General features: G+C 38.8%; 1 protein-coding gene across 1 annotated transcript in view; it reads left to right on the top strand.

Moving 5' to 3' along the window:
* Window positions 1–27,503, top strand: part of PRKDC (protein kinase, DNA-activated, catalytic subunit) — a 2,064,551-nt gene that overhangs the window by 1,004,628 nt on the left and 1,032,420 nt on the right. Inside the window, 2 exon segments of the mRNA XM_053715028.1 lie at window positions 18,682–18,885; window positions 19,124–19,309. Of these exon segments, the coding sequence (XP_053571003.1) occupies window positions 18,682–18,885; window positions 19,124–19,309 (390 nt within the window).

The raw sequence follows: 27,503 nt of genomic DNA, 5'->3' as shown, positions 1-27,503 counted from the left end.
TTCATAGATTCTCTGTTATCGGTCGTAGAGATTCATCTCTTACCTCCCTTTTCAGATCGACGATATACTCTTATATACCATTACCTCTACTGATTCTCGTTTCAGTACTGGTTTGGCTATCTACTATATGTAGATGAGTGTCCTGGGGTAAGTAAGTCTTATTTTTTGTGACACTCTAAGCTATGGTTGGGCACTTTATATATAAAGTTCTAAATATATGTCTTTAAACTTATATTTGCCTTGATTCAGGATGATCAATATTCCTTATTTCAGAAAATCAGTTTCATTATTTGGGTTAATGCATATGAATATTCAATTTTTTCTTACCTTAAAAATTGTTTTCAAATTGACTTTTTTTCCCTGTGGGCTGTTAGGCTCGCGGGGTCTGAAAATGCTTCAATTTATTGCGTCATTCTTGGCGCGGACTTTTTTGGCGCAAAATTTTTTTTGTCATTTCCGGCGTCATACTTGACGCCGGAAGTTGTTCGTGATTGCGTAATTTTTTTGACGTTTTGCGCCAAAAATGTCGGCGTTACCGGATGTGGCGTCATTCTTGGCGCCAAAAAATTTAAGGCGCCAATAATGTGGGCGTCTTTTTTGGCGCTAAAAATGTGGGCGTCATTCTTGTCTCCACCTTTTTTTCACATTATTTCAGTCTCATTTTTTCATTGCTTCTGGTTGCTAGAGGCTTATTCATTGGCATTCTTTCCCATTCCTGAAACTGTCATTTAAGGAATTTGATAATTTTGCTTTATATGTTGTTTTTTTCTATTACATATTGCAAGATGTCTCAGATTGACCCTGGATCAGAATCTACTTCTGGAAAGACGCTGCCTGATGCTGGTTCTACCAAAGTTAAGTGCATTTGTTGTAAACTTGTGGTAACTGTTCCTCCGGCTGTAGTTTGTGATGAATGTCATGATAAGCTTGCTAATGCAGATAGTATTTCCATTAGTAATATACCATTACCTGTTGCTGTTCCCTCAACATCTAATACTCAGGATGTTCCTGTTAATATAAGGGAATTTGTTTCTAAATCTATTAGGAAGGCTATGTCTGTTATTCCTCCTTCCAGTAAACGTAAAAGGTCTTATAAAACTTCTCATTTTTCAGATGAAATTTTAAATGACCGTCATCATTCTGATTGGTCTGTTTCTGATGAGGATTTTTCTGGTTCAGAGGATTCTGTCTCAGATATTGACACTGATAAATCTTCATATTTATTTAAGATGGAATTTATTCGCTCTTTACTTAAATAAGTTTTAATCGCTTTAGAGATGGAGGAATCTAGCCCTCTTGATACTATATCTACTAAGCGTTCAAATTCGGTTTTTAAACCTCCTATGGTTATTCCAGAAGTTTTTCCTGTCCCTGATGCTATTTCTGAAGTAATTTCTAGGGAATGGAATAATATGGGTACTTCATTTACTCCTTCTCAAAGGTTTAAGAAATTGTATCCTGTGCCATCTGACAGATTAGAGTTTTGGGACAAAATCCCTAAAGTTGATGGGGCTATCTCTACTCTTGCTAAACGTACTACTATTCCTACGGCAGATAGAACTTCCTTTAAGGATCCTTTAGATAGGAAGATTGAATCCTTTCTAAGAAAAGCTTATTTATGTTCAGGTAATCTTCTTAGGCCTGCCATTTCTTTGGCTGATGTTGCTGCCGCTTCCACTTTTTGGTTGGAGGCTTTAGCACAACAAGTATCAGACCATAATACTCATAGCATTGTTAAACTCCTTCAACATGCTAATAACTTTATTTGTGATGCCATCTTTGATATCATTAGAGTTGATGTCAGGTATATGTCTTTAGCTATTTTAGCTAGAAGAGCTTTATGGCTTAAAACTTGGAATGCAGATATGTCTTCTAAGTCAACTTTGCTTTCTCTTTCTTTCCAAGGTAATAAATCATTTGGTTCCCAGTTGGATTCTATTATTTCAACTGTTACTGGAGGGAAAGGTACTTTTTTACCTCAGGACAAAAAATCTAAAGGTAAATACAGGGCTGCTAATCGTTTTCGTTCCTTTCGTCAGAATAAGGAACAGAAGCCTGACCCTTCCTCTAAAGGAACGGTTTCTGTCTGGAAACCTTCTCCAATCTGGAATAAAACCAAGCCTTTTAGAAAGTCAAAACCAGCTCCCAAGTCCACATGTAGGTGCGGCCCTCATTCCAGCACAGCTGGTAGGGGGCAGGTTACGATTTTTCAAAGACATTTGGATCAATTCGATTCACAGTCTTTGGATTCAGAACATTGTTTCACAAGGGTACAGAATAGGTTTCAAGGTAAGGCCGCCTGCGAGGAGATTTTTTCTCTCTCGCATTCCAATAAACCCAGTGAAGGCTCAGGCATTTCTGAAATGTGTTTCAGATCTAGAGTTGGCTGGAGTAATTGTGCCAGTTCCAGTTCTGGAACAGGGTCTGGGGTTTTACTCAAATCTATTCATTGTACCAAAGAAGGAGAATTCCTTCAGACCAGTTCTGGATCTAAAGATATTGAATCGTTATGTAAGAATACCAACATTCAAAATGGTAACTATAAAGACTATTCTGCCTTTTGTTCAGCAAGGGCATTATATGTCCACAATAGATTTACAGGATGCATATCTTCATATTCCGATTCATCCAGATCACTTTCAGTTTCTGAGATTCTCTTTTCTAGACAAGCATTACCAGTTTGTGGCCCTTCCGTTTGGCCTAGCAACAGCTCCAAGGATCTTTTCAAAGGTTCTCGGTGCCCTTCTCTCTGTAATCAGAGAACAGGGTATTACGGTATTTCCTTATTTGGACGATATCTTGGTACTTGCTCAGTCTTTACATTCTGCAGAATCTCACACGAATCAACTTGTGTTGTTTCTTCATAGACATGGTTGGAGGATCAATTTACCAAAGAGTTTGTTGATTCCTCAGACAAAGGTAAGCTTTTTGGGTTTTCAAATAGATTCAGTGTCCATGACCTTGTCTCTAACAGAAAAGAGACGTCTGAAATTGGTTTCAGCCTGTCGAAACCTTCAGTCTCAATCATTCCCTTCAGTAGCTTTGTGCATGGAAATTCTAGGTCTCATGACTGCATCGGACGCGATCCCTTTTGCTCGTTTTCACATGCGACCTCTTCAGCTTTGTATGCTGAACCAGTGGTGCAGGGATTATACAAAGATATCACAATTAATATCCTTAAATCCCAATGTACGACACTCTCTGACGTGGTGGATGGATCACCATTGTTTAGTCCAAGGGGCTTCTTTTTGGCTGTATGGGGATCTCTGACAGCACAGGGGGTTTGGGAATCTCAGGAGGCGAGATTACCAATCAACATTTTGGAACTCCGTGCGATTTTCAGAGCTCTTCAGTTTTGGCCTCTTCTGAAGAGAGAATCGTTTATTTGTTTTCAGACAGACAATGTCACAACCGTGGCATATGTCAATTATCAAGGTGGGACTCACAGTCCTCAGGCTATGAAAGAAGTATCACGGATACTTGTATGGGCGGAATCCAGCTCCTGTCTAATCTCTGCGGTTCACATCCCAGGTGTAGACAATTGGGAAACGGATTATCTCAGTCGCCAGACGTTACATCCGGGCAAATGGTCCCTTCACCCAGAGGTATTTCTTCAGATTGTTCAAATCTGGGGTCCTCCAGAAATAGATCTGATGGCCTCTCATCTAAACAAGAAACTTCCCAGGTATCTGTCCAGATCCAGGGACCCTCAGGCGGAGGCAGTGGACGCATTGTCGCTTCCTTGGAATTATCATCCTGCCTATATCTTTCCGCCTCTAGTTCTTCTTCCAAAGGTGATTTCCAAAATTCTAATGGAACGTTCGTTTGTGCTGCTGGTGGCTCCAGCATGGCCTCACAGGTTTTGGTATGCGGATCTCATTCGGATGGCCAGTTGCCAACCTTGGACTCTTCCGTTAAGACCAGACCTTCTATCTCAAGGCCCTTTTTTCCATCAGGTTCTCAAATCATTAAATTTGAAGGTATGGAAATTGAACACTTGATTCTTAGTCATAGAGGTTTCTCTGACTCAGTAATTAATACTATGTTACAGGCTCGTAAATCTGTGAGCAAAAATCTGTAGAAACAGAGAGGGGTGTGGAGCGCAGCCAAGGAAAAAACACACTGATCTAAGTGCAGATTAAAAAACACCTTTTCACTTTATTCAAATAAAAACATCTGGATGTACACTTACAAGCTTCACCCTCAAACATATGAGGTATGTGTTAGCACTCTGTATAAGTTGTCCCAAACACGGATAAACTGGATACAGTATGTTCAAACAGTGTCTGTGTCCCACTGTGAGTAAACCGCTAGCCCACTGTAAATATATAGCTGACCGGGATAAAGATGTCCCTTTGTGACTGATCCTCCGTCAAATAGATGGGCGTGGCCTTACGCGTTTCGCTGGGCTCCTCCCAGCTTCGTCAGAGGCGATGCCCATCTACTCTACTGACGTCTCTTATATGGGGATTCCTGCAATGTGTATTAGCCAATCATGGTTATCCATTTGGTAACACACCCACATTATATAGTAACTAGTAACTGGGCCTGTACAGCTGATACACATAATACATAGTATATAAACGGATATTTTTCAAATGCGAGCTTGTCAATATAAAATATAGCCATAAGATTTTCATACTGGCTGCAGTCATATATGCACATAAAAACATATATAAATTACATAGTTAGCAAAACACATAAAAGTTAAAATAGAAGCATAAAAATATAAATATCTAGAAGGAGAACAATAAAACCTAGTAATAAGACGTCATTTTGATTAAAAAAAATTTGAGTAATGCAAGTAGTGTCTAAAATACCTAAAAGAAATCCTCTCGCTCAAATATTTGTGTAACAAGCTTAAACATAAACTACCTAGGATATGAGAAATGATCTGTGCAAGCAACCCATACATATTCTGCTAAGTGTCCAGTAAATCTGTGTCTAGGAAGATTTATTATCGAGTCTGGAAGACTTACATTTCTTGGTGTTCTTCTCATAAATTCTCCTGGCATTCTTTCAGAATTCCTAGAATTTTACAGTTTCTTCAGGATGGTTTGGATAAAGGTTTGTCTGCAAGTTCTTTGAAAGGACAAATCTCTGCTCTTTCTTTTCTTTTTCACAGAAAGATTGCTAATCTTCCTGATATTCATTGTTTTGTACAGGCTTTGGTTCGTATCAAACCTGTCATTAAGTCAATCTCTCCTCCTTGGAGTCTTAATTTGGTTCTGAGGGCTTTACAAGCTCCTCCGTTTGAACCTATGCATTCTCTGGACATTAAATTACTTTCTTGGAAAGTTCTGTTCCGTTTGGCCATCTCTTCTGCTAGAAGAGTTTCTGAATTATCTGCTCTTTCTTGTGAATCTCCTTTTCTGATTTTTCATCAGGATAAGGCAGTGTTGCGGACTTCATTTAAATTTTTACCTAAGGTTGTGAATTCTAACAGCATTAGTAGAGAAATTGTGGTTCCTTCATTGTGTCCTAATCCTAAGAATTCAAAGGAGAGATCTTTACATTCTTTGGATGTAGTAAGAGCTTTGAAATATTATGTTGAAGCTACTAAAGATTTTAGAAAGACTTCTAGTCTATTTGTTATCTTTTCTGGGTCCAGAAAAGGTCAGAAGGCCTCCGCCATTTCTTTGGCGTCTTGGTTAAAGTCTTTGATTCATCATGCTTATGTAGAGTCGGGTAAATCCCCGCCTCAAAAAATTACGGCTCATTCTACTAGGTCAGTTTCTACTTCCTGGGCGTTTAGGAATGAAGCTTCTGTTGATCAGATTTGCAAAGCAGCAACTTGGTCTTCTTTGCATACTTTTACTAAATTCTACCATTTTGATGTGTTTTCTTCTTCTGAAGCAGTTTTTGGTAGAAAAGTACTTCAGGCAGCTGTTTCAGTTTGATTCTTCTGTTTATAATTTCAGTTTTTTTCATTGTTGAGATTAAAACTTTTGTTTTGGGTTGTGGATTATTATTATTTTTCAGCGGAATTGGCTGTCTTTATTTTATCCCTCCCTCTCTAGTGACTCTTGCGTGAAAGGTATTTATTATCCCATACGTCACTAGCTCATGGACTCTTGCTAATTACATGAAAGAAAACATAATTTATGTAAGAACTTACCTGATAAATTAATTTCTTTCATATTAGCAAGAGTCCATGAGGCCCACCCTTTTTTGTGGTGGTTATGATTTTTTTGTATAAAGCACAATTATTCCAATTCCTTATTTTTTATGCTTTCGCTCCTTTCTTATCACCCCACTTCTTGGCTATTCGTTAAACTAAATTGTGGGTGTGGTGAGGGGTGTATTTATAGGCATTTTGAGGTCTGGGAAACTTTGCCCCTCCTGGTAGGAATGTATATCCCATACGTCACTAGCTCATGGACTCTTGCTAATATGAAAGAAATGAATTTATCAGGTAAGTTCTTACATAAATTTTGTTTTTTATGGGAATTATGCAAAATTGGAAGAGAATTAATCCTGCTAATCTCTTATCTACAGAGGGTCCCAACAGATTTGTCTTACAGAAAACTGTTTGCACACTCATGTCTCTCTGTAAGCAAAAATGGCAGCCAGCAGGATTGCAGCAGTCAGCAAAAAAATTTCCAGCAGAAAGGTCTATTCTCTTTGTGCAAGGAGTTTTTGTCAGAGACCAAATTCCTCCCCATTTCTTAATCACCCAATAGGCTTGGATACACCCTTATCGGCGCTTGTCTCACATAGGCCCTTGGGAATGTATAGTCATGATTTAAATAGGGCATGTAATTTTAAACAACTTTCCAATTTACTTTTATTACCAATTTTGCTTTGTTCTCTTGGTATTTTTAGTTGAAAGCTAAATCTAGGAGGTTCATGTGCTAATTTCTTAGACCTTGAAGACTGCCTCTAATCGGAAAGCATTTTGACAGTTTTTCACCACTAGAGGGCGTTAGTTCATGTCTTTCATATAGATAACATTGAGCTCCGGCACGTGAAGCTCCTAAGAGCAAGCACTGATTGGTTAAAAATGCATGTCTGTCAAAAGAACTGAAATAAGGGGGCAGTTTGCAGAGGCATAGATACAAGGTAATCACAGAGGTAAAAAGTATATTATTATAACTGTGTTGGTTATGCAAAATTGGGGAATGGGTAATAAAGGGATTATCTACCTTTTTAAACAACAAAAATTCTGGTGTTTACTGTTCCTTTAAAATAAGTACAAAAGTACCTGTAAAATAAACCCTAACCTAAGTTACAATTACACCAAACACTACACTATAATTAAACTAATTACCTAAACTACCTACAATTAATTACAATTAAATAAAATTACGAAAAAAAACAAACACTAAATTACAGAAAATAAAAAAAAAGAATTACAAGAATTTTAAACCAATTACACCTAATCTAATCCCCCTAATAAAATAGAAAAAAATAAATAAATAATAAAAAAATTCCCTACCCTATACTAAATTACAAATAGCCCCTAAAAGGGCCTTTTGCGGGGCATTGCCCCAAAGTAATCAGCTCTTTCACCTGTAAAAAAAAAATACAATACCCACCACCCACACAACCAACCCTACTCTAAAACCCACCCAATCCCCCCTTAATAAAACCTAACACTACCCCCTTGAAGATCACCCTACCTTGAGCCGTCTTCACCCAGCCGGGCACAAGTAGTCCTCCAGAGGGTCCGAAGTCTTCATCCTATCCTGCCAGAAGAGGACATCCAGACCAGCAGAAGGCTTCATCCAGACGGCATCTTTTATCTTCATCCTTCCGGAGCAGAGCGGGTCCATCTTCAAGACATCCGACGCGCATCCTCTTCATCCGACGACTGAATGACTGGTCCTTTAAGTGGCGTCATCCAAGATGGCGTCCCTTGAATTCCGATTGGCTGATAGAATCCTATCAGCCAATCGGAATTAAGGTAGGAAAAATCCTATTGGCTGATGCAATCAGCCAATAGGATTGAAGTTCAATCTGATTGGCTGATCCAATCAGCCAATAGGATTGAGCTCACATTCTATTGGCTGTTCCAATCAGCCAATAGAATGTGAGGTCAATCCTATTGGCTGATTGCATCAGCCAATAGGAAGTTTCCTACCTTAATTCCGATTGGCTGATAGGATTCTATCATCCAATCGGAATTCAAGGGACGCCATATTGGATGACGTCACTTAAAGGACCAGTCATTCAGTCGTCGGATGAAGAGGATGCTCCGCGTCGGATGTCTTGAAGATGGACCCGCTCCGCTCCGCTCCGGAAGGATGAAGATAGAAGATGCCGCTTGGATGAAGCCTTCTGCCGGTCTGAATGTCTTTTTCTGGCCGGATAGGATGAAGACTTCAGACCCTCTGGAGGACCACTTGTGCCGGCTGGGTGAAGACGGCTCAAGGTAGGGTGATCTTCAAGGGGGTAGTGTTAGGTTTTTTTAAGGGGGGATTGGGTGGGTTTTAGAGTAGGGTTGGGTGTGTGGGTGGTGGGTTTTAATGTTGGGGGGGGGTATTGCATTTTTTTTACAGGTGAAAGAGCTGATTACTTTGGGGCAATGCCCCGCAAAAGACCCTTTTAAGGGCTATTTGTAATTTAGTATAGGGTAGGGAATTTTATTATTTTGTGGGGCTTTTTTATTTTATTAGGGGATTAGATTAGGTGTAATTACTTTTTTTATTTTCTGTAATTTAGTGGGGTTTTTTCTCGTAATTTAGTTTATTTAATTGAATTGTAATTAAAGGGACAGTAAAGTCAAAACTAAGCTTTCATGATTCAGATAGGGTATTTAATTTTAAACCACTTTCTAATTTACTTTTATCATCAAATATGCTTTGTTCCCTTGGTGGTATTTTTGAAAAGCAAAACCTAGCTAGGCTCAAACTGATTTCTAAACCGTTGAAAACCGCCTCTTAGCTCAGAGCATTTTGAAAGTTTTTAACAGTTAGACAGTGTTAGTTCATGTGTGTCATATAGATAACATTGTTCTCACTCCCGTGAAGTTATTTAGGAGTCTTCACTGTAGTGTTAGGTGTAATTGTAACTTAGGTTAGGGTTTATTTTACAGGTACTTTTGTACTTATTTTAGCTAGGTAGTTATTAAATAGTTAATAGCTATTTCATAACTATTATACCTAGTTAAAATAAATACAAAGTTGCCTGTAAAATAAAAATAAACCCTAAGATGGCTACAATGTAATTATGATTTATATTGTAGCTATCTTAGGGTTTATTTTATTTGAAATAATTTTTATTGATATTTAAACAATACAAAAGAATAAACAAGACCTTCACAGAAGACATAGCCACTTAATGACAAATAGATCAATGAGACCAATATTAATAGACAGTAACTAAGATTTCCTAAAAGCATTTAAAACATTTACATTTATATCGCTATATAGATGGAATTAATTGGTCGATTACTCCTTAAACAACAGCTATCATGCATCTTGTCTGTCAGTTTGTCTGGGGGACCTGAGTGGTGTAAGGACACCCCCTCATTCCCATCTTAACCAAAAAAATTATGAAGATCTTGAATACAAAGGGAGTAAAGAAAAAAGTTGGGAAAATCAAAGGGGGAAGAGAAGAAGATAAGAGGGGAAGTTGAAGAAGAGTAAGAAAAGAGTGCCTCCCGACCATGACACACCCAGTGGAATTTTCATCAATAAGGATAATATTATGATTAACCAACAGATGTATAAAGGCATATAAGATCTCTGCTGTATTGGGTCTATTGACAATTCAAACAGTATTATATGGAGTCATGTGTGATCCAATACAACCAGACTTTGTGAAAAGCTTCCTGAGTGTCTTTTAATATTGCTGCCTGTGCGGACATATTGTATATGTGCCTAATTTTATGTAAAATTTCGTCCCAGGGGGGAGCCCCCTCCTTCCAGTGACAGGCTATACATATACATGTAGCTGTACATAAAATTTTGATAAATTGATTAATGTCTTTATTAAACTGCCTTAAACGTACATTCAATAGGGCTTGGTTCATCAACAACTGAATGGGGCTATCTAGTATCCTACTTAAAAGGAGTGATAATTTATTCCAGATTATATTAGAGTAAGAGCAGTCCCACCACATGTGTTTGTATGTGCCTTCGACTTCACAACCCCTGTAACAGAGCTTGGACCCCCGTTTAATGGAATGAGAGGTGATATTTGGAGTGAGATACCATCTGAAAATTGTTTTAAGGCAATTTTCCTGCATGTCAGCACTCAACAGGCCTTTACTCGCATTATATATTAAGTTATTCCAGTCGGAAATATCAATTTCTGTATTGAGGTTGGCCTCCCATTTGAGCTGAAGGCTTGTTTTAGTGATTGGTGTGGAAGATTGAATTAGTTGGTATAATTGTGAAATAGTTTTTCTAGGACTGGATGAGGAGCTACAAATTATTTCTAAGGGAGTGAATTTGTGACCAGTCAATGAAGGTAGGTATTTATGTATGATGGAGGATATCTGAAGATATAGAAAACAATGTAATTTGGAAGGAGACAGTTTATCCTGAAGTTGTGTGTATGTCATTAATTTGCCTTTGTCTACTAAGTCTGCGATCCTATAAAGACCTCTGTTTTCTCACTTCTGTATAGCTGGGGTCTTGAGGATCTGTTAGTGAGAATTTTGAGAGACGAAACAAGAGTGGACCAAGCTTTGAGCATGTAATCTGTAATTGGGAATTTATTAAGTTTTTGGGTTTAAGCTCTATGTGTGTCCCACAGAGCCAGCTCTTGAGGATATAGTTTATGTCTGACTCCAACGTGGTCCATCTTATCTCATCTTCCGTTTTGTTAAGGAGAGTAGTTTGGGCTAACCTAGCTGCTTGGAAGTAGTGTCTGAGATTTGGTGCGCCCAAGCCTCCCAGTTGCCTATGTCTCGTAAATATTGGTTTAGGAATTCTAGCTTTTTTAGTCTCTCTTATAAAATTGTCTAGATCACAATTCAGGATGCCTATCGGTAGGGTCCGAAATAAATATAAAATCTTTGGTAACACAGACATTTTGATCGCAGATAGACGTCCAAACCAAGAAAATCTCAGTTTGCTCCATTTAGTGAGGTCCTGTTTGATTACTTTATAAATTGGAGGATAGTTGGTTTGGTAAAGTTCCGATGAGTGTTTTGTAAGGTTGATCCCTAGATATTTGAGATGATGTTTTACCCAATTAAAGTCAAAGTTTAGTTTTATCAATTTTTGTGTGTGGTCTGGAATAGCAAGAGACATGGCTTCACATTTTTCAAGGTTCACTTTCTAACGAGATATAGTGGAGAAGTTCCTAAGGGTGTTGTATAAATTTGGCAGAGATATAAGGGGTTTGGTTAGGGAGAGCAAAACGTTGTCTGCAAAAAGAGTGAGTTTGTGAACTGATTGTCCAATTTTAATACCCGTAATGTCTGGGGAGTTCCTAATGTGTTGCGCCAGGGGCTCTATGCAAACGGCAAAAAGGAGAGGGGGTAAAGGACAACCCTGTCTCGTCCCATTTAAGACCGCAAATCTGTCAAATTGGTGTCCCATTGCCTTAACGCATGCCTAGGGATATGAATATATACTCTGGATCGCTGTAATAAAAGAACCCCTAAAGCCCATGGTATGTAGTACAGCTTGCATGTACTCCCAGTCGACCCTGTCAAAGCCTTCTCTGCGTCCAGGGATAACAACAGAGAAGGCGTTTTAGAAATATGCATATAATCTATTAATGATATCATCCTTCTGATATTATCTGGAGCTTCCCTATCTTTAATGAAGCCAACCTGGTCTGGGTGAATTAGTTTTGGGAGCAAGTGTTTTAATCGGTTGGCCAGAATTTTGGTAAAAAATGTTAAATATTGGTTAATGAGGGAAATTGGTCTATAATTATGACATTAGGGACCTGTCCTTACCCGGCTTAGGGAGGACTATAATTTTGGCATCTAAAAGTTCTGAGGGAATAGTATGTCCTTGAAGTATATGATTGCTAAATTTGACTAGGTGAGGTATGAAAAAGGATTTAAATAGTTTATAGTACTCGCCTGAAAAGCCATCTGGGCCCGCTGCTTTACCAGGTTTCAGATCTTGGATAACTCTCTGTACCTCACTTGCACTGATGTCTGAGTTAAGAGTTGCCAAATCTTGTTGGTCAATTTGGGGCAGAGTGGCTTCCTCCAGAAATCTATTCAGGAGACAGGAAGTTTGTTCCGATTTGGAAACTTTCTTGCCATCGTATAAAGCACTATAATAGTTGGCAAAAGTGTCTACAATTACTTTTTGGTGGGATGTAGATTCACATGCATTTATGCGTAAGAAGGGAATGGAAATATCTTTGATCCTATCTCTAATTTTATTGGCTAGATAACGATCTGGTTTATTTTCGTATAGATAGTATTTGGTTTGTAGTCTTAATCCGGCTCTAAGTGACTGGTCATTTAATAATTTATCTAGTTTTTGGCGTTGATTTTATATACCTTGGGTGAGCAGGTAAGTCTATGTTGTTTCTCTAGCGTAGCTATCTCCTTGTGTAGTGTCTGTAATAGTAACTGTGTTTCTCTTTTTGATTTTGACTTTAGTTGGATAAGGAAACCTCTTAACACCGATTTATGGGCTGCCCAAATCTGAATCGGGTTATTAATGGAATCTGTATTAATATTCCAGAATTCCATCATCTGTTTGAAAATATGATCTTTATGTTGGGGATTTTTCATAAGTGTAGGGTCATAAGTCCAGCTTCTTGCATTGTTTGGGGGAAGAAGCCCTGCTATTTTAGCTACTATTATGGAATGATCAGACCACACACAAGGATGAATGGAGGAGGATACCAGATTGGAAATTAGGGTTTGGCTCAGGAAAATGTAATCTAGCTTGAAATATTTTCGGTGTGATGTTGAGTAGAAAGTGTGATCTGAAGTGATGCCATATAGCGCAGTCCAAGAGTCAAGTACATTATGTCCTTCCAGAGTACTGGAGATAGATTTAGATTTTCTGTTGTTTCTAATTTGTGATTGTGTGGGTCGGATTTGTGATTGAGGAATTTGCGTGTAGAGGGAGACATTAAAGTCTCCTGCTAGAAATATTCTAGCTGAATTCCAGTTTGTGAGAAGGTGTGAGATTGTATTAATGAATTTATCTTGCTTTTCGTTTGGGGCATAGATGTTGCAAAAAATATTTTCAACTTTGATAATGTGGCCCTTAATGATTAGGTATCTGCCCTCCAGGATCTATTATGGATTCTTTGTGAATACAATTTATGGAGGAGTGGAGAAGGATGGAAACCCCTCGCTTCTTTTTATCTGTAGTAGAATGAAAGTGTGTTGGGTATTGATTCGTCCAGTATTTGGGAATATGATTAGACTCAAAATGAGTTTCTTGTAAGAAAATGACGTTAGCACCCAAGCGTGTGTATTGAGATAAGGCTTACCTACGTTTTGCATCTGAATTTAGACCTCTTGCGTTATGGGAGAGTAGAACTATATTGGTCAGAGTCATTAGTGTGTGACAAATGGAATTGTTTGATTATTAATTGTAAGGAATAGTGATGAAGTGTATTGTGTTTGCAAGAGCTCACCAGCCTCTAGTAACGAATCACCTCTCTGAAAAAGCACTCTCATCCGTTGGGTTACTGGGTGTGTCTGTGGTCCACTTGGGGAAAGCACAAGGGGAGAGAAGAGAAGGATAAGTAGAATGAATAACTGTAGGGTAGAAAAAGCGAAGCCGTTAGAGAAGAATAACTTAAACAAAAGAAATATAAAATAAAAAATAACATATTTAGGTTTCTGAAATAACATCAATTAGTTCTGGGGGAACCTATAGAACAGAGGAGTTGCCAACTAACTCCATTTTTAAAACCTAGGGGGAAACTAGCTGTAAGGTAAAGTACCATTAATATTGTTAGATATTAACTATTACCCACTCTCCCCTACCAAAGCCAACAACAATAACTGTATATGATCTTTAGAAATACAACATTTGGATAAACCTACTATGCTGTAAGATAAAGAGATAAACTTAATAAAAACTAAATTAGACATTTTCTTGTAAGAGTTCTTAAGCTCGACCCATTGTCTCAGGAGATTTTCCTAGTCTCTGTAGGTACACTGCAACCTGTAAGAGAGGGGAAAATAGAAAAAACAAGGAGATACACAAAACTTCTCTGTGAGTCTTTCACTTATTCTTCTGTTGTCTCCTTGGGGCTCTAGTCCATTGTGACTTCTGAGACTTAAGTTTCGCCTGTTGAGGTGTTAGAGTCTCCTCCATCTGTGATTTCTCTGGCAGGTTTGGTGTTTCCCGATCCAGTGCTTCACATATATCGGATATCCCATTAACATCTCTGATTGTGAGGATTTGTAGAGCAAAGGGGTAACCCCATCTGTACTGGATGCCATGTTTTTGAAGCAGAGAGGTGAGAGGACGCAAAGTCCCCCTCCGTTGGAGTGTCCTAGTGCTCAAGTCCTGATAGAAATATACGTTTCCTTGAAACTTGAAAGTTGGTTGTTTAGCAGCCTCTTTGAGAATCTTATCCTTCTTTGGGAATCTCAGGAATGCCACTATAACATCTCAAGGTGGGTTGTCAGCTTTGGATTTGGGTCTAAGAGCCCTATGTGCTCTCTGAATCTCTATTTCCGTTGACTGATCCACCCCTGTTATTACACAGAACAATTGATGTAAATATGAAGGCAATTCAGCTGCCGTAATTGATTCGGGAATTCCTTTAAGACGGATGTTACTTAGTCGACTCCTGTTTTCCATATCTTCGATCTTGTCCAGCAAATCGGTTACTACCTGCTGTTGCTCTGATACTTGTTGGACTGTCATTTCGACATCCTCTACCAGGTTGTCTCTATTTTCCTTCAGTGTTTCTACTCTAGAACCTAGGTCCTTAATTTCTTGTTTGATATCATTCAGACTTGTCGTCATGAAGGTGTGCATGGAATCCAATTTCTCCCAGAGTTTATCAAAACTATTAGTAATATCTTGTTTGGAGACAAGTAGATGTAGGTCCGCTTTAGTTAGTGGAGTCGACAGAAGAATCCTGCATGGAAGGCTTCATTGTATTGATTTTGTATTGATTTCTGCCATTTCTTTGTTGGCATCTGGGTTTTTATCTCCCTGGGATGGTTTAAAATATGAGTTGACAGATGCAGATTTCTCTGGTTTGTCTGATTTATTTGGTTTCTTAGAGGCCATGTTAATGCTCTAAAATAGTCTCAGGAAGTAGGGTTAATTCCCTAGAAAATATTACTCCAGTAATAGTGGGAGTATTGATATATTTAATCTTCTGAGGTTTTAATAGAAAAAGTCCTTTTGGGTGTGCTTTCGTAATCATCCAGCAGGTGGCGCTGTTGTATAGGAATAGGTGTATCTCTATGAACTGATTTTCAACTACATTCAAAAAACATGTCCCAGTTTACAAAACAATATAGTTTCCCAAATACAAGACCCTTCATGTAGAATGTTGAGAGGGGAGTAGGAATATTGCAATTTGTTCACCTCTAAAAAAGTGGTAGTACAGATCTCATTCTTTGCACTTTTAAGAAGCTAGTTCTTCCGAAGATGCAATTGTGTTCTCAGGCTTTATCTAGCCACATGGGAGATTTCTAATAACTTAGTGATTTCCAGGATTTGTAATTTGGACCTGAAGGTTTCTGTCTTAAAGATTAATGTCCTGGACAGTATTTTATAGTGTGGCAATGTGTGTTAGGCTCCATGTCTGTGCTGCATCATCTAATGTTTTTTCAGGTCTGTAAAGGTTTGACCAGATCTATATGGCCATTACTCACGACTGAGCCCTTTCCCACAGGGTGGATGATGGTCTGGCTGATGATGACAGTTATCCACAGCCTGTTTTCTGCAGTTTCAGCCCCTGTGGTGTTCCCAGCAGCTTCACATAACTTTTGAGCTGAGATGTACCCTTCGGATCATTGATGGAGAGGAGTAGTGGCTGATCTCCCTGTTCTGGTATACAGAGCTCTAAGCTAAGGCATCCATCTTGGAGCCCTGTCAGACTCCGCCCCTTAGGGTTTATTTTATAGGTATTTAGTTTTAAATAGGATTAATTTATTTAATAGTAGTAATTTAATTTTGTTTTAATTCAATTATTTTTAAGTTAGGGGGGTTAGATTTAGATTTAGGGGTTAATAAATTTAATATAGTAGCGGCGACGTTGGGGGCGGCAGATTAGGGGTTAATAAAATTTAACTACTTTTTGTGAGGAGGGAGTGCGACGGTTTAGGGGTTAATACATTTATTAAAGTGGTGGCGGTGTCTGGTCGGCAGATTAGGGGTTAAATAATTTTATTATAGTGTTTGCGATGTGGGGGGGTGGTCTCGGTTTAGGGGTTAATAGGTAGTTTATGGGTGTTAGTGTATTTTGTAGCATTTTAGTTAAGAGCTTTATGTTATGGCGTTAGCCCATAAAACTCTTAACTACTGACTTTTATATGCGATAGGAGTCTGGACAGGAGAGGGTCTACCGCTCACTTTTTCAGGCGATCGTAATACCGGCGTTAGGCAAATCCAATTAAAATGATAGGGTACGCAATTGACGTAAGGGGATTTGCGGTTTGCTAAAATTGCGGAAAAAAGTGAGCGGTAGACCCGCTCCTGCCTGACTCGTAATACCAGCGGGCGTTAAAAAGCAGCGTCGGGACCCCTCAACGCTGCTTTTTAAGGCTAACGCAAGACTCGTAATCTAGGTGAATGTTATTTATTCTGAAATAAGTTGGTTAAACATTTTAAATAGACAGTTACATATTCACTTTAGATTTAAAGGTATCTTATGTGTTAGACACATCTCCCAGATCAATAAATATGCATTTATTTATACAGTCTGAGTATAAATGGAATATTTGAAAATCAGACACAAGTAATTAAGTTTTAAAGTTTCAATCTTATGGTTTTAATAGATTTTCTTTGTCATTCGATAGAGACGCTACGTTCGGATATCTGTGTATTTAGTTGGCTCAGTGATTAATCATTTGTTTATCAACATGCCTGTGTTAATTACCACATCCTCAAGATTCTGCTTGTGTTTCTCAACTAAAGTACAGAATCTTGTCACCATCCCCCAGGGGTCTGTGCTGAACTAACGAGACAAATGTTCTCTTTTGAACTCTTAGATGTCTTAAGCAGTGAGGTGGGGGTGGTCTACTGTGGCTATAGCCAAATCAATTAATATCACAATGTAGACATTAGCTAAAATGAAATATTTAATTATCTGATACATATGTAGTTTATCCAAAGCCACTCAGCAATACCTTGCCAATACCAAGAGAACGGACAAAAATTAATTAAGAGAGTAAATTAAAAAGTTGCTTAAAATTGCATGCTTTATCTGAATCATGAAAGTTTAATTTTGACCAGACTATCCCTTTAATCTTTTCCCAGAACCATTTTAATTTAAGGCAATCCCAGAGAATGTGAACCGCATCCAGGGAATCTATGGAGCATTTAACACAAACTTCTTTTACACTTGGGACTCATTTAGTCCTCATTTCAGGAAAAATATATGCCCTGTGAGCAAATTTTAAACAAGTTTTCCTACTCTTACGTGCATGTGCAATTTGAAATAGCTAACTGAAAATATTAAACTTCACTGCTAAACTGTCATACAAAAACCCCCCAGCTAAATGACCAAGAATAAAGCTGTGGGCAGAGCTTGTCAGACATTTTCTGCTGAAATAAATGATTATTTAAATGTTTCATTTACTTCTTAGTAGCTTTATAGATTAGGAACCCGTTGCAAGAGGCTTGTCTGGTATGTAATAAAGAATAAGTATTGAGTGTAGACTGTCCCTTTAAAATATGTGAAACAAATGTTATGCCCTTGGTATCCCACAGCTTAAACTTGGAGGTTTTCATGCCTGGTTTAAAGTCTGGGTTCCTCTAAAGTGGTGAAAATGAGCTTGTTTTATATTGTATATGCAACAAGCCCTTATGGGTCCCTAAATAGGATACTATTTCTTACCTCGTATGGGAAACTAGGAAGGGACACATGTGGCAGAAAACATAAGTACAGGGGTGTATAAGTTTCTGTTCCAGAGCAACCACACACAAGTAATGTCAGTTTGATTCTGCTAATAATTGCTTTTTACCAATTAGCATCATTGTTACTTCTCAGTGTAATTTAGATCACTGGATTTTTTTATAACAATTTTCATTAATTAAAAATTTTGGAATTTGTACGCATTATCCTATAAACAACCCTATTTACTTTATATAGAGATTTAGTGTTTTAATAATTTTATTAACTTATTCTTATGTTGTTGGTGTGAAAATTCTGTATGGGACAGAGTTCCTTAACAAAATGTTGTCCTGATTCACAAGCACGACACATACTTCATACTTTCAATCTAATTAAATTTTTGTTTGAATAAGACTTTTTTTATCTTTATTTATATATATATTTCAGATTAATTCACTTGCATTTATCTTGTATAAAAATTACTTATATTGCAGTGCATCTTATGTGCCAAAAATACAGCATATACATATCTTCCAATATGTAAAATAGTATATTGACTTGCACAGCAAATATACAAAAATGAGCTGGATTTGGCAGCTTGACTATTTTCCCCAAGGGAAGAGAACCAATATTTCAGCCAGTTTTACATGTTACGCTATATAGGTCTTGACTTCACACTAAGTCCTGGAAATATTGTTAGAATTGTCTAGGTGTTAAATGTGCACTTCAGTCATGCTGGCACTTATATTAGATATTTTTTCCCCATAGTGTGAAGAACTTGTGAGCCTCCTGCTCAATAGTGTGGTCTTGTCTGTACCCTTGTCTGGAACATCGCAGAGAAATTTCATCAATTTCTCTCATGGAGAATATTTCTACAGTTTGTTTTCTGAAACAATAAACACAGAACTGTTGAACAACTTGGACAAGGTTGTATTGCAGCTGCTAAAATCAGCAACGGAGAATCCTAAAATGGTACTGATGTCTGTTTTAACTTTTAAGGATTAAAAGCTAAAATATATTTCTAGAAATAAGCCCAGAGTGTCATGAAGGCTTAAACGTCCTACTCTAGATAAGTAAAATCAGTCTGCACAGCTATTTGTTTCTGAGGAGGTCTGGCTTTGGTAGTCTGTTCCTTTTAACTTACTGCTACATATTAATTGATGTTTGTGCATTAACATTTATTTATTTGTTTTGTTTGTTTTGCATGAAGGTGAGCTGTGTTCTAAATGGTATGTTGGATCAAAGTTTTAAACAGCGTACTGTTCGAAAGCAACAAGGCATTAAGTTGGTAAATGCTATACTTCAAAACTGGATGAGACTTGAGAGCTGGTGGACAGAAGACTCCTCTCCAGAAAGCAAAATGGCAGTTCTAACCCTGCTTGCTAAAGTTCTACAGGTACTAATTAGCCCTGATAGTAAATTATAGCCCTCTATTACTGTTTAGTCTGAAAAATATGGTCAAGATTTTCTCTTTCTTTTCAATGGCATGGAGAGTCCACAAATCAATTCAATTACTAGTGTGAATTCAACTCCATGCCACCAGGTGGAGGCAAAAGAACACCCCAAGCAAAGCTTCAAGTATCCTTCCAATACCCACAATCCCCAGTCATGCCTGTGTAACACTGTAGGTTATGTGCGAAGAAGGTGTCTGAAGAAATCAAGTTGTTAATCCTTTAATGGGTACTTTTCCCTGCATGCAAGGATTGGAGTTATGCTGTGTCCATGTAATTCTCTTTAGTAAGAGTAATGGTGGCTTTTTGCAGTTGGAAGACAGAGAGGTGGCACATTTGTGCTACCCCTATATAGAAAACAAGGGTTTGTTACTTTTGTTACTGTTTTTTCTTTATCTACAGGTTTATGCCAGTTAGGATTCTGTCACACCTGTTTGCTGTACCTGCCCTACAGAGGATCCACAGGTAAGTGCTTTTACCTCTAGGTGAGAAGGATGCAGCACTTAGGAGTTCCTTGTTTTTAAAAAAAAACAAAAAAACAAACAAACGATACTTAGAGAACAAGGTGGATCCTTATGGGACTGAATATGCCTTTTAAAGGTTGAGGATTTATTGGGCAGCAGTTCAGGGCACTGTTCTGTCATGTGAAGGTTTTTTTTTTTTTGGTTATGGGGATTTGTTTGCCACAAGTTTACCTTTTATTTAGTTTGGGTAATATCTCTTTAAGAAAATTGTTGGACCGCACCTAACTTTTGAATTTGTGATCATGTGACCGCACTGTTACTTCCTGAGTGCTAAACAATTTGTTTCTAGCCGGCTGGTTGGAAACCGGATTTTTAAGGAGACAGACTGGATTTTCTAGCATTAGATCATTTTTACTGCCTGTCGCTTATCTCTGATTTTTGCAGCTTTCTAGGATCTGCAGTTTGAACAGGATTTATCTGCTGGTGTGGATTGGATTCCTGGTTACCGGTTCAGTGAGGTTCTCCAGCATAGCTGGGGTGTAGAGGTGCCGGTTTAAATAATTATTTATCTATGCTTAGAATTTGATTCTAATTTTTTATTTTGAAATTAAAGTATAAGGGAAATACAGGTCTATTTTATTTACTATGGAAGCCGATCCCACTCTTTCTTTGTATTGTACAGATGCCCAGGTTATTCCTCCTGTGCAATTTTTTCTCCTTGCCTTAATAGGATTTTATTATCTAAGGATAAGGATTCTTACCTAAACCTTCTTTTTCTCAGGATAATGCTGTTCAGGGGTTGTCTCAGCCTTCTTTTAACATGTCCCAGTCTTTGACAGATTCACATGCAGTGCCCTGTGGTTCCTCTCAGTCAGTCTCTGGGAGTGTTTGCTTGGCTAAAGATTTTGCTGTGCTTTACCTAGTTCTGGTAAATGGAAGAGGAAATCAAAGACCTTTTTATGGGTTCTGATTCTGCCAAGACTGATTTGGTTATTCTTTCTCAGTTATCTAGCAAGGATCATTCCTCTGCAGCTTCTGAGGGCGAGATCTCTGATTCAGAATCTGCAGTTCCTAGTACAATAGATTCTGAGGAGGTTAAATTTAGATTTAAACTGGAACATCTTTGTTTACTTTTTAAGGAGGTTTTAGCTACTTTGAATGAAACTGTTGCAGAGGCTCCTAACAAGGGCTAATAAACTGAATAGATTTTTTTTTATTTCAAACCTAAATCTGTTGAGGTTTTTCCTGTTCCAGATCGCATGTCGGACATTGTATCTCAGGAATGGGAGAAGCCGGGTGTTCCTTTTAACCCATCTCCTGTGTTTTAAAGGATGTTTTCTGTGGCTGATTCAGTGCGAGATCTGTGGCGCACTGCCCCTAGAGTAGAGGGCGCTATATCTACCTTAGCCCAGAGATAGTTCCTCTTTTAGAGACCCTATGGATAACAAACTGGAGGGTTATTTAAGAAAGATGTTTCTTCATCAGGTTTTGCAGTGGAAACCAGTTGCTAGTATTGCGACAGTTGCTGGTACAGCCTCTTATTGGTGTGACTCTTTGTCTGATCTATATTCATAGGAGACTACTTTAAAGAAGATCCAGGATATGATCAAGGCTCTAAAGCTGGCTAATACTTTTATCTGTGATGCCAGTATGCAAGTTGTTAGGTTGGGAGCCAAGATTTCCAGGTTAAAGTCTTGGTCTTGCGGATGTGACTTCTAAATCCAAGCTTCTGTCTCTACCTTTTAAGGGTAACACTTTATTTGGTCCTGGTCTGGCAGAGATCATTTTCACGGTTACTGGTGGAAAGTGAGTTTTTTTTTAACCACAGGATAAGAAGAATAGACCCAAGGGTCGTCAGACCTCTAATTTCCATTCCTTTCATAACTTTAAGGGACAGAGATCTTTCTGGTCTTCTTAATCTGATCAAGCCAAGACTTTTTTGAGAGCTAGCCAGCCCTGGAACAAGGGTAAGCAATCCAGAAAGCCTTCCGCTAGGCTAAGTCAGCATGAAGGGGGCGCACCCGATACAGTTCTGGATCAGGTAGGGGGCAGGCTTTCCTTTTTTCAGCAGGCTTGGATTTGTGGATGTAGTCTCCCAGGGATACAGGATAGGATTCAAGTCTTTTCCCCCCAGGGACAGATTCCTATCTGTAAACCAGGTAAAGGGAGAGGCCTTCTTAAACTGTAAGAGATTTGACCTCTCTAGAAGTGATTATCCCAGTTCCTCTAGCATAACAGGGTCAGTGATTTTATTCAAATCTTTTTGTAGTTCCCAAAAAGGAGGGAACTTTTCGACCCATTCTAGACTTAAAGTCTCTCAACAAGTTTCTCAAGGTCCCGTCCTTCAAAGTAGAGACTATTCGGTTTATTCTCCCTCTAGTTCAGGAGGGTCAGTTTATGACCATTATAGACCTAAAGGATGTGTATCTTCATGTGACTATCCACAGGGAACTTTTCAAGTTCCTGAGGTTTGCTTTTTTTGGATCAACATTTCCAATTTGTAGCCCTGCCTTCCGGCCTCGTTGTACTGCTTCCCCCTCCAATCTCAAGTGAATGTTGTTTAGTAGTGGGTCATATTGTGCCTCGGCAACTTTCCGGTCTGCAGAGCCGTCTCAATGTGCGGCCATTATCCTGGGCTGCTAGGCTCCGCCCCCCCCCGATAATTTTGCTTTTTATGTTGTTTTTGTCTCTTACATTTGCAAGATGTCTCAATCTGATCCTGTCTCCGAAATCACTGTTGGAACCCTACGGCCTGATAACAGTTCTACCAAAGCTATGTGCATTTGTTGTAAACTTGTGGAGGTTATATCTCCAGCTGTGGTTTGTAATAGTTGTCATGATAAACTTTTATATGCAGAGAATGTATCCATCAGTAGTAGTTCATTACCTGTTGCTGTTCCCTCAACATCTAATGCACAAAGATATACCTGTAAATTTAAAAGAATGTATTTCTGATTCTATTCAGAAGGATTTGTCTGCTATTCCGCCTTCTAATAAACGTAAAAGTTCTTTTTAAACTTCTCAAAAGGTTGATGAAATTTCAAATAACCGGCAACATACAGAATTATCCTTCTCTGATGAGGATCTATCTGATTCAGAAGATCCTGCCTCAGATATTGACACTCACAAATCCTCTTATTTATTCAAATTGGAGTATATTTGTTCTTTGTTAAAAGAAGTGTTGATTACATTGGATATGGAGGAAACCTAGTCCTCTTGATATTAAAACTAGTAAACGTTTAAATTCTGTTTATATACCTCCTGTGGTTATTCCAGAGGTTTTTCCAGTTCTTGATGCTATTTTTGATATGATTTCTAAGGAATGGAATAAGCCTGGTACTTCTTTTATTCCTTCTTCAAGATTTAAAAAAATTGTATCCTTTGCCAGAAGTTAGATTGGAGTTTTGGGGAAAGATCCCCAAGGTTGATGGGGCTATCTCTACTCTTGCTAAACGTACTACTATTCCTACGGAAGAGTCCACGGATTTCATCCTTACTTATGGGATTACGCCTCCTGGTCAGCAGGAGGAGGCAAAGAGCACCACAGCAGAGCTGTATATATAGCTCCTTGCTTCCCTCCCACTCCAGTCATTCTCTTTGCCTGTGTTAGTGATAGGAAGAGGTAAAGTGAGGTGTTAGTATAGATTCTTCAATCAAGAGTTTATTATTTTTTCTGTAGTGCCTAAGTGTACTATTTTGTTAGGGTGTAGCCTAGACCAGATCCGTCTCTTCAGTTAACAAAAGAGAAACATCTGGTGGCTTCAAAGCAATGGAAACTGGAGGGATCTATTCTCTCTGTGCCTCCCATGATGTGTGCTGCCTTTCAGATAATGGTCTTAGCATGTGGTAACTAAGACCCTGTATGTCTCCACAGCTCTACCGGAGGGAACTGCAGGACCTCTTGGTTGTGGGACTAATTAAGTTGTTGACCAGCTTCCAGGTACGTGCAGCTGTTTGACTCTGGGAAAAAATATTTAACTCAGAAGGTGGGCTGTATCTGGTATTTACTGCTTGTTAAACTGAACTCTGGAGTAATGGGAGTTTGCAGTTTGTTTGGTACAAAGTCACATAGTGGGGCTAAGAAACTAGTACAGGCTCCTGTTACTGCGCTCATTAGTGGCTGTTTATAATGACACTGGGGGTTACATGGAAAGACTCTGTGATGACTCAATCTTTATTGCTTGGGTCAATGTGTGTTTGTGTTGCCTTTGTGCACTACCGATCAAGCGATCGTTGTGAGGGTATTTTTAGACGCGCGGCCATTCTTTATGTGCAGCGAGCTTTTCCTCTGATTGCCGCCCACAAGGGGCGGGACTTCGTTTGCGTTTCAGACGCCACGCACTTGTCTTTGAGGAGTTCGACTGAGGACGTTAACTCTAGGCGCTTGTTTGGACTGCATGGTTGTATTTTAAAGCATTCGGTCAGAAATGTCAGGGAGTTTGTTTAATTTCTGTGTCAGTATCGTGGGGGCAGTTAGGCGCCACAGTAGCGCTGTTACAAGTACACTGGTGGCTAAAGTTATTTCTCGATTGTTTCACACGGTACTGTTTTTTTTGCTGTTAAGTATACATAGGATTCACCGCATTGGTTTATTTCAATCAGGGTTATACATATTCAAAATTAAAGGAGACCAAGCTGTACTTTGTTTTGAAGAGTATACTTATAGTACCATAATCATTCTAAATAAGATTATGGATCTTCAAAGTGTAACATGTTCATTATGTTTAAATGCAAATGTGGAGCCCCCTGTTACTTTTTGTCCTTCTTGTATGGAAAGGACTTTGCAGTTCAGAGATCACATTTTCTTTAATAAGAGTTTGTCTATAGCGGATGATGCTCAGGATTCTGCTGAAGAGGTTCAGAATATGCCGCAGCTTTCTCCCCAAGCGTCACAGCTATTACCACTCACTCATGCGACGCCTTGTTCTTCAACTGCGTCTGATTCTTTCACTCTGCAGGATATGGCTGCAGTGGCTGCAGTTATGTCATCCACTCTTACAGAAGTTTTATCTAAGTTGCCAGTGTTACAAGGCAAATGCAGCAGGACAGAGACTCATGTAGTCCCTGCGACTTCTGATACTTTGATGCTATCTCCGATATACCTTCCCAGGGCTCTGATTTGGGGGGTAGGGAGGCCCTGTCTGAGGGGGAACTGTCTGACTCAGGAAGTGCATTACCCCCGACATAGTCGGACGTCATGTCCTTCAGATTTAAACTTGAACATCTCCGCTTTTTGCTGCGAGAGGTTTTATTGACTCTGGACGACTGTGACTCTATTGTGGTCCCAACAGAGAAATTAAGTAAAATGGACAAGTACTTAGAGGTCCCTTCTTACTCAGATGTTTTTCCGGTTCCCAAGAGAGTTTCAGGAAATTGTTACACGGGAATGGGAAAAACCGGGTATCCCGTTCTCCCATTCCCCTATTTTTATTTTGAAATATTATTATTTAGGTTTTTGTACATACATACATAAAACAAAACAAATAGTAGTCTAATGAATCCAACATTACTTATGCTCAACTCTCACTTGTAAAGTAGTTAAATATAAAAATAAAAGAAAAATAAAGAGAAAAACACTTTTATATCTTTTATTGCTCTCTATTTATGGCATGATCCGCCTTTCCGCATTTCCTGCTCTCCCCCCCCCTTTTGGAGGCCTCATAGTAGTGAATGTAAGGTTCCCATTGCAACAAGAATGCTTCCCTATTATTTAGGGTTTCAGCTACTGCGGTTGCTTTCTCGAAGTGGTAAGATATTTTTTGCTTTACCCTATCAAAACTGGGTGGGGCACTCTTCCAAAATTGGGCAACACTCAACCTAACTATAGTGCAAATCCACATAACTAGTCTGTTGTTATGTTTGGTGAATTCCCCAATCGGGAAGTGGAGTAAGGCCTGTTCCATAGTTAAAGTCACCCTCTTCTGAAAGATCTCGCTAATGAGGTTGGAGGTATGATCCCAGATTTCCTTTGCGTATCTACAACTCCACCACATGTGAGAGTAGGTCCCTGTTTCTCCACACCCTCTGTAACACAATTTAGTTAGTGGGTCATTCCCCCCTCCCGATCTAGCCGGATAAAGGTACCACCTAAAGGCCACTTTGATAAAATTTTCCTTGAGTGTTGCGTTTTGTGAGAATGATAACCCACCCATAAGGTTCTCTGTCCACTGTTCGACTGACCACGTTTTCCCCGTGTCCTGTTCCCATTTTAACATGAGGTGAGATTTGTCAGCTTTCGGTGGCCGGTTAAAGATTTTGTATAGGGTTGAGATGCCTCCCCTTATATGTTGGGTCGATAGACCTAATGTTTCAAGTGTAGTGCAGGGTGGGGATTTTTCACTACCCATTATCTGTTGAACCCTAGATTTTAGTTGTAGGTAATGGTACCAAATATGTTTATCCTCAGGGTCAAGGGCTTGGTATTGATCATAGGTCATCAGTGACCCTTCTTTATATGCATCTGCTATCCTATATAACCCCCTGTTGCTCCATTTCTGTTGTGTAGCTGTATCAATAAGAGAATGTGGAGTTATCAGAGGGGTTATTTTCGATTTCTTAATGAGTAGAGGAAATTTTAAATTTAGTTTCTCCAACATAGGTGTGTCCGGTCCACGGCGTCATCCTTACTTGTGGGATATTCTCTTCCCCAACAGGAAATGGCAAAGAGCCCAGCAAAGCTGGTCACATGATCCCTCCTAGGCTCCGCCTACCCCAGTCATTCTCTTTGCCGTTGTACAGGCAACATCTCCACGGAGATGGCTTAGAGTTTTTTAGTGTTTAACTGTAGTTTTTTTATTCAATCAAGAGTTTATTTTAAAATAGTGCTGGTATGTACTATTTACTCTGAAACAGAAAAGAGATGAAGATTTCTGTTTGTAAGAGGAAAATGATTTTAGCAACCGTTACTAAAATCCATGGCTGTTCCACACAGGACTGTTGAGAGGAATTAACTTCAGTTGGGGGGAACAGTGAGCAGTCTTTTGCTGCTTGAGGTATGACACATTCTAACAAGACGATGTAATGCTGGAAGCTGTCATTTTCCCTATGGGATCCGGTAAGCCATTTTTATTCAGACAGTAAATAAGGGCTTCACAAGGGCTTATTAAGACTGTAGACATTTTCTGGGCTAAATCGATTCATATATACACATATTTAGCCTTGAGGAATCATTTAATCTGGGTATTTTTGTAAAATAATATCGGCAGGCACTGTTTTAGACACCTTATTCTCTAGGGGCTTTCCCTAATCATAGGCAGAGCCTCATTTTCGCGCCGGTATTGCGCACTTGTTTTTGAGAAGCATGACATGCAGTCGCATGTGTGAGGAGCTCTGATACATAGAAAAGACTTTCTGAAGGCGTCATTTGGTATCGTATTCCCCTTTGGGCTTGGTTGGGTCTCAGCAAAGCAGATACCAGGGACTGTAAAGGGGTTAAAGATAAAAACGGCTCCGGTTCCGTTATTTTAAGGGTTAAAGCTTCCAAATTTGGTGTGCAATACTTTTAAGGCTTTAAGACACTGTGGTGAAATTTTGGTGAATTTTGAACAATTCCTTCATACTTTTTCGCAATTGCAGTAATAAAGTGTGTTCAGTTTAAAATTTAAAGTGACAGTAACGGTTTTATTTTAAAACGTTTTTTGTACTTTGTTATCAAGTTTATGCCTGTTTAACATGT

This window comes from Bombina bombina, chromosome 5 (genome assembly GCF_027579735.1).
Source record: "Bombina bombina isolate aBomBom1 chromosome 5, aBomBom1.pri, whole genome shotgun sequence".
Classification (NCBI taxonomy): domain Eukaryota; kingdom Metazoa; phylum Chordata; class Amphibia; order Anura; family Bombinatoridae; genus Bombina; species Bombina bombina.
This window is presented reverse-complemented; position numbering and strand designations above follow the sequence as displayed.